The 7,705-nt window shown below is 54.4% G+C and overlaps 1 protein-coding gene across 1 annotated transcript; it reads left to right on the forward strand.

Moving 5' to 3' along the window:
- Nucleotides 1-3,765: 3,765 nt before the first annotated feature.
- Nucleotides 3,766-7,705, forward strand: TMEM101 (transmembrane protein 101). Its single transcript, XM_004286005.3, has 4 exons — nt 3,766-4,396; nt 4,721-4,901; nt 5,792-5,938; nt 6,656-7,705. The coding sequence occupies exons 1-4, from the start codon at nt 4,260-4,262 to the stop codon at nt 6,962-6,964; spliced, it is 774 nt and encodes a 257-aa protein (XP_004286053.1). The 5' UTR covers nt 3,766-4,259; the 3' UTR covers nt 6,965-7,705.

The following is a 7,705-nucleotide window of genomic DNA, read 5'->3' on the forward strand; positions in this document are numbered from 1 at the left end:
TTCCGCCTGAGTCCCTGACCTCAGTGGCCAAATTAGGCCAGGATCTAGCTGAAGCTCTTCTTGCAGGAGAAGGCAGCGTTTCTCCTGCGATCGTGTGGGAAATAAGTGAGGTGGGGTGTGGAGTGTGAGTAAAAAAGGTCGAGAGGATTAAAAAGGCCGCCTTCCTCGATTGTCTGTCATCCTAGTAGGAATAATGGAATGGGGGGGCGGGTGTCTGGGGCTGGGGGATCTGGTTGCTGGGGTCTCAGGCTGAAATTTTGGCTTTTGCCAGAAGCCTAGGTAGCAGGTAAAATCTTGGGAGATGGAGGGAAGGTGACCTTGAGACCATGTTGGGGGACCTGGCAACATGGCGCGACCTCTGAATGGTGTTTGCGTGTATTTTTCTTTCCTGGCATCACCGTGCTTCCCCGGGCTCCTGGGTGGAGGAGGGTGGCGTGGGCTCTCCGCATCCATGACGGCCCGGTGCCACCCTCACTCCAGCACCTCACGGGGCAAGGATGGGGCAGGTGTGGCCACTCCTTCCTTACAGTGACCGTGGCCACAATGGTGGCATTGGCCTTGCTGGGAGTCTGGCGGCAGCGTGGCCAGCACCATGTACCTGCCCAGCCTTGGGCACTGTGTGGACTGTGGGGGCCTCCACTTGCTCAGCCCCCTCCCAGGCTCCCTGACCGTTTAGCTCCTGGAGCTGAGCCACAGTAGTCTCAGCCACCTGGCAGGTGGCTCCTTCCAGGGCCTGTGGGGACTGTGGTGCCGCTGCTTTCTCACAGTGTCCCGTGGGATCTGGCTGGTGGAGCCCTGGCTGAGGGGCCTGGGTTTCCTGGAGCATCTGGCCCTCAGCCATACCAGCTGGCTCACCTGTGCCCAGACTTTTCCATCACCCTGTGCTCTCTGCTCTGTCTAGACCTCTCACAACCTGCTTGCTACCCTGGAGCCCTGCAGCCTGTGGGGCCTGGGAAACTTGGGGCAGCTGGACCTGAGCCACACAGCCGGGCTGAGCTGGGCACTGCTGGAGCCAGGGGCCTCTTCCACCTGTGCGGGCAGGGCTGGCTGGGAACCGGCACAGCGAGTCAGGGGCGCCAGCCTGGAGGTGCTCTCTGGCTGGGACCGACGTCAGCAAGCAGGAGGCTGAGGCCTTTGCAGCCCTGCAGGCGCTGGGCCTGCTCTCTATTGTAGCCAGCCTGCTGCAGCATGTCAAGTTCAAGATGTGGCGGGCAACCGGACAGCAGGCATGCTGCTGCTGCTGACCAGCAACCCCTGGGTCTGCGACTGACCTGCGGTGGGCCTTTGGGAAGCTGGACCACCTGTGGCGCTTGTGTGTGGCTGACCTGGGCAGCATGACTTGTGGTGGCCCTGGGCGGCTGGCGGGGCGGTGCTAAGCAGTGCGGAGCCCCAGCTCTGCCTTGGCTAGGTATCGGGCACCATTCTAGTCAATGTGGCTGTGGTCATGGTTGAGTGCAAGTGCAGGTGGGGCCCCAGGAGAACTGGAGAGCAGGGGAGCCCTCTAGAGAGGCAGCTGGAGGAGGGGGAGAAGATGAAGCTGTGAGAGAGGAAAAGGGATGGTCCTTAGAAGTCTTCGGGGCTCAGTTGTCTGCCCAGGCAGGGTGGGAGGAATGGTGGGAGGGGAGAGAAATGGCTGTGTTCATCTCTCAGGGCCGAGGGCCAACCACCCTCCTCACGTATTTCCCCCGATCTAGCACAATGCCGTCTTTTCCAGCCCTAGAAAAAGAGGGATCTGGCCCCTAGTCCTCAACACTTCTTTGGGGAAGAGGACACTAAAAGGTAGAAACTGAAGACCAGAGGGAACTGGGGTGGGATGGGTACAAGGAAAGCATTAATCCTCATCTCCTTCCCCTTCCTCACACATGTCCCTGGCCTCTGCTGTTGGGGACTTGATCAGAAACTGGTTGCTAAAGTTATGATGGAGGTGGGGTAAGGGTACTGTTCCCGTGGGCACAACCCAGGCAGGCTCCGAGAACTATCTTGTGGATGTACACTATCCCAGTTCTCAACACCTTAGCTCCTTCCCGATGGCTGTGCGTCTTTTCCCGTTTGAATCGGGGTTGGGTGAGGAGATTGGAAAAAGAAAATCAGTTGGAAAGTTGATTCTGTAGTATGTGCCTGCATTTTGGTGAAGAAAACTTGCCTCATGTGGTGGGGGGTGGGGGGGGTGGGAGGGGAAGGCAAAATGACCTTTAACCCAGTCTTTTTTCTCATTCCCCTTGACTGGCGTCTTCCCACCCCGCAATCACACAATCTCATTCCCTAGTTTTCTGCCTGGATACATCCCTTCTCACATACCCAGGCTTTATCCTAGTGACTTTGTAAAAAATTAGATGTGAAAAGGTGTTTTGTTGTCCCAAGCTTTCACTGGCTGATTGGGAATTTTAAATTCATATTGTCAGAAATGTTTCTTGGGCAGGAGGCCCCTTTCCCAGGGAAATGAAAACAGACCTCCTGAATTAAATGGCCTTGTGGAAGTGCTTGTAGAGTCTTAACTTGAATATCAGAAGATGAATTTGTATGTTGCAGGGTGGTGGTGGGGTGTGCAGGAAGATAGGTGGGGGTGGCTTTGTGGTGGCAATCCCAGAATGTCCAGAACTTTTGCTCATTTACTTATTCAGCAAATGATTCCTCAGGCAAGAAATAGCGGTAACACCTTTTCATTTATTTATCTGTTCGGCACACGTTTCCTGAATGCATCCTGTCTACTAGGCCCGGAGGATATAATTGTAAACAGAAACCAGACACTGTCCTTGCCCTCATGGAGCTCACAGTCTAGTGTTAATCTTGTCATCAATGACAACAAAAAAATCACAAATATATAATTGCCACTGTGCTGATTCAAAGGAAGGGTGCCTTTTGGTTATGAGAACATAAAATAGAGGAACTAAGAACAAACAGCACCAAAGGAGAAGTGGGGACCAGCTGGAAACCTGGTGCAGCTAAACTGACAAAAGGTGGTAGTTTGGGCTAGAGTGGGAGCGTCGGAGCTGGAGAAATGGACTGCCTGAGTTGTCCCATATGTCCACATCAGATCTCTCTTCTCTCAGGGGACAGAAGGAAGCCAGACCAAGATCACACTTCTCTACAAGTGGCTCTTAGGGAAACCTCTTTTTTTTTTTTTTAACTTTTATTGGAGTATAGTTGCTTTACAATATTGTGTTAGTTTCTACTGTACAGCAAAGTGAATCAGCTATATGTATACATATATCCCCTCTTTTTTGGTTTTCCTTCTCATTTAGGTCACCATAGAGCATTGAGTAGAGTTCCCTGTGCTATACAGTAGGTTCTCATTAGTTATCTATTTTCTACGTAGTATCAATAGTGTATATATGTCAATCTCAGTCTTCCAATTCATCATACCCCCTCCTTTCCGCCTTGTTATCCATATGTTTGTTCTGTACATCTGTGTCTCTATTTCTGCTTTGTAAATAAGATCATCTATACCAATTTTTTCAGATTCCACATATATGCGTTAATATATGATATTTGTTTTTCTGACTTACTTCATTCTGTAAAGACTCTTAACAGTTTCTCGGTCCATCCATGTCTCTACAAATGACCCAATTTTGTTCCTTTTTATGGCTGAGTAATATTCCATTGTATATATGTACCACATCTTCTTTATCCATTCCTCTGTTGATGGACATGTCCTGGCTAGGTTGCTTCCATGTCCTGGCTACTGTAAGTAGTGCTGCAATGAACATTGGGGTGCATGTGTCTTTCTGAATTATGAGGAAAACCTTTTACTTTCAGCTTTAACTTTTACTTTCAGCACAGAAGCAGAGGGATTTCCTCTGGGGTGTGTGTTGTGTACACCATTTATTGAACCCCTACTATGTGCTCGAACCAACACTGTCACATTTAAACCTCACAACAACCCTGTGAGATAGGCGTCATCTCCGTTTCCCAGATGAATCTTGGAAAGTGTAGCGATATGCCCAAAGTCACAGGGTTGCATTAGGGGTTGGAGCCTAAGTTTAGCTGCATTCAAAGGCTAGTTCGCTTACTGTTCCTTCCTCTACTCTTGTTTTCAACTTTGCAGCTACAAGAAGGGACCCTTGAGCCTCCATGGGCAGAAGGAAAGACAACCCTGCAGCTAGAACACTTCCTTCGGTCCAGAACTAGAGAGCGAGAGCTTTGTTTCCTGACGGAAGTGGGGGAAAAAAACCCCGCGAGAGCCGGAAGTTGTGCGTCGCGTCCTCGCGCCGGCCTCCTGGGCCGCGGGGTGAGGCCGCGGCGGACTGCCCTTCCTCAAGATGGCGTCGAAGATAGGTTCGCGACGGTGGATGCTGCAGCTGATCATGCAGTTGGGTTCGGTGTTGCTCACACGCTGCCCGTTCTGGGGCTGCTTCAGCCAGCTCATGCTGTACGCTGAGAGGGCCGAGGCGCGCCGGTGAGCAGGCCCGCGCGGCCGCCGAACGCGGTGGGGGCGGTCCGGCCTGTCCCAGCAACGAGGGTGCGGTGAGGTGGGGAAGAAGTTGCGGCCCAGAAGTTGGGACCCTTGGACTGGGAGGAATTGGGACCTTGGACTTGTTAGGGACTCTGGTCCGGAGCAAGGTGGGCATGGAGCGTAGTGTGGGGGTCCTAGCTATGAGAGGGGCCGCCGGTTTGGGGAAGCAGTGGAGCTTGCGGGAACCTAAGGGGTCTCAAGGCTCTTTTCCCCGCTTCCTTCTGTGCTTCATGCTGTCCTCGTTCCTTCCCCGCTCCCGGCTCGCAGGAAGCCCGACATCCCAGTGCCCTACCTGTACTTCGACATGGGGGCGGCCGTGCTGTGCGCTAGCTTCATGTCCTTTGGAGTGAAGCGGCGCTGGTTCGCTCTGGGGGCCGCGCTCCAGCTGGCCATTAGTACCTACGCCGCCTACATCGGGGGCTACGTCCACTACGGGGACTGGCTGAAGGTGAGCGCCTCGGCCCTAAGTGGGACTTCGCTGGGGTGTTGGGGAGCCAATGCCCGGGACAGTTGGGCGATGCCTGGTGCTATCCAGGAGCACAGTGCGAAGCCTGGAAAGGCTGAACCCCCAGGCGTGTATTACAGACGTTATTACAGACGGCGAGAATGGAAGGACCTTAGACACCACGCAAACCTCCCCTTCAGAGTGTGGAAACTGAGGTCCAGAGATGCAAAACAGACTTTCCCAAAGTTACACCACAGTTAGCATTACAGGTGTGACCAGAACCCAGGTCACCTGGTTCCCAGAACCCTTTAAACCATTAGTTATCTCAGACTCATAGGGCAAAAGGGACCTTAGAGAGTACCTGGTCCACCCAACCGATTTTATGAAATTTATCTAATCCTAGGGCAGCATTTAAGCCTGTAGATGCCAGGACCTGTGCCAGGCACTACAGGCTTGGAGATAAGCCTGGACCAAGGCATCACCCGCAAGGAGTGGACTGTCAGTCCAAGAGGGGAGGCAGATGTGTGAATAGCTATAGGACAGTGAGATCAACGGTTAGTTAAGGAACAGCGTATACTATATAGCAAAGAGAACATTGGGCTTCGAGTGTGCAGACCTGAGGGTGGGGAGGGGGGCCACGCTTGGTATCTGGGTTCTGCCACTTACTTTCTGTAGGACCTTGGACAATTTTATTAACCCCTCTGGGCCTCCATTTCTACTTCTGGTAAAAAAAAATTACCTATCTCTGCTCTACCTGCCCACCACACTTGGAAATGGTAAGAGGGTTCGTCAGGTGGAATGGGATGTATAGAGATGGGCAGTCTGCGCTCCGGGAAGCCAGGAGAAGTGTGGTGGCTTCAGGTCCTGACTGGGGTCCCCTCACCTCGGCCTAGGTCCGTATGTACTCTCGCACAGTTGCCATCATCGGTGGCTTTCTTGTGCTGGCCAGCGGTGCTGGGGAGCTGTACCGTCGGAAACCCCGCAGCCGTTCCCTCCAGTCCACCGGCCAGGTCTTCCTGGGCATCTACCTCATCTGCGTGGTAGGTTGGGGGACTGTGGGCTGGAGGTGCCTGACTGGGAGTGAGAAGTGAGCCCGTGCCTGGCTCCCGGCAGTGGCCCCTGCCAAATTCTGGGCGTCGGGGGCCCTTCAAGTGCCTGAGACCTGGCCGAGAGCCCCTTCTTCTGGCATTATTGCCACTGGGGAGAGAAGAGGATGGGTTGACCCTTCAGTCCCAAGCCTGAGAGCCAGAAGAGCAAGCGGGACGGGTGCTCTCATGGCTTCACCCCCAGAGGACTGGGAGAGGGGACAAAGGAGAGGTTGGGTAGAGTTCAGGTCCCCAATGGGACTCTGCCACTTAGAGCTGATGGGGCTGCCTAGTGTAGCCAGTTATGTCCTCCCTGGTGCTCGGGGAGGCCAGTGTGGATGGGGACGTGAACAGGCCCCAAGTCACTTGGCTTCATCTTAGTTGCTGGGCACCATCTCCCATGTGCAGAGCTCTGTATTCAGAGGTGAGAGCCCCGGTCTGACCGTGGAACCTCCTCCCTTCTGAGACCCCAGAGTGAGGAGAGACAGAGGTCCTAACCCCGTGGAGCTCCCTAGTCAGATGGGGAGACACAGGCTTTACTTTCCGAAAGCCCCAAGTCTGAGAGGGGAGTCAGAAGCCCACCTTGTAGGGGCTGCTTGCATGCCAGGGGTGGCCTTACCCAGACAGGCTCCTCGGCCTGTTGGAGAGCCTTAGAGGATGGTGTGTCTCTAGGCCTACTCGCTGCAGCACAGCAAGGAGGACCGGCTGGCGTATCTGAACCATCTCCCGGGCGGGGAGCTGATGATCCAGCTCTTCTTCGTGCTGTATGGCGTCCTGGCCCTGGCTTTCCTGTCAGGCTACTACGTGACCCTGGCTGCCCAGATCTTGGCTGTTCTGCTGCCCCCGGTTATGCTGCTCATTGATGGCAACGTTGCCTACTGGCATAACACGCGGCGTGTTGAGTTCTGGAACCAGATGAAGCTCCTTGGAGAGAGCGTGGGCATCTTTGGGGCCGCTGTCATCCTGGCCACCGACGGCTGAGTTGCACAGCGGGAGTCTGAGATGGGTGCAGGGAGCCACTGAGGGCTACCCTGCCTTCCTCCTTGCTGGCCCAGTTATGTTTACTTATGCTTTTTGGTCTGTTTGTTTGATCACTTGCGTTGTGTGCATGTGTGTGCGTACGCATGTGTGTGCGTGTGTTGGTAAGAGGCAGGTCTCTTCCCCAGTTCCTGGGCTTGGGCCTTGGTGAGGTGGGAGTCCTAATGACTCTGCCTTACAGGTTTCTTTTTCCTGTTTGTTATGAGGAGAGCTGAGGCCAGCTGCTCCCTTGGGTCTCCTGTCCCAGGGAAGGGAGTAAGGCAGGGCTAGGGTGGGGTACTGAGAGTGGGAGACAGAGGAGAACCGGAAGTGAGCCAATGTGAAACAGCCCTTTTTGAACCTGGCAGACGCAGCTAGGCTCCGCAGTGCTTTTCTGAGACTGAGAGCGAGTGAGTGTGCACGTTGACACGTGGCTCAGGCCCAGGAGGAGCAGAGGGGCCGGGCACCACGGAAGTCATGTGGGCTCTCAGGGTGTGCTGGGGCAGAAACAGCACTAGCTGTCACCCACCTTGAGGGTAGAGCAGGCCCCAGTTTACTCTGGGGTTTGCAGGGGTGGGACAGGCAGCAGCCAGCTTCCTGCCTCTGGCCTTCTGTTTCCAGCTCCGTGGTTGGCCTGGTGGGGGTGAGTGCCCGCCCAAACACCAGACCACACAGTCCTCCGAAAATAAACATTTTATATAGACA

The sequence above is a fragment of the Orcinus orca genome, chromosome 19 (assembly GCF_937001465.1).
Source record: "Orcinus orca chromosome 19, mOrcOrc1.1, whole genome shotgun sequence".
NCBI classification, from domain to species: domain Eukaryota; kingdom Metazoa; phylum Chordata; class Mammalia; order Artiodactyla; family Delphinidae; genus Orcinus; species Orcinus orca.

Excerpts from the sequence above, each read along its gene's own strand:
- TMEM101 (XM_004286005.3), top strand. The coding sequence starts at position 4,260 with ATGGCGTCGAAGATAGGTTCGCGACGGTGGATGCTGCAGCTGATCATG. Across the intron at positions 4,397-4,720 it reads GAGAGGGCCGAGGCGCGCCG|GAAGCCCGACATCCCAGTGC; the intron begins GTGAGCAGGCCC and ends CCCGGCTCGCAG. Across the intron at positions 5,939-6,655 it reads GCATCTACCTCATCTGCGTG|GCCTACTCGCTGCAGCACAG; the intron begins GTAGGTTGGGGG and ends GTGTGTCTCTAG.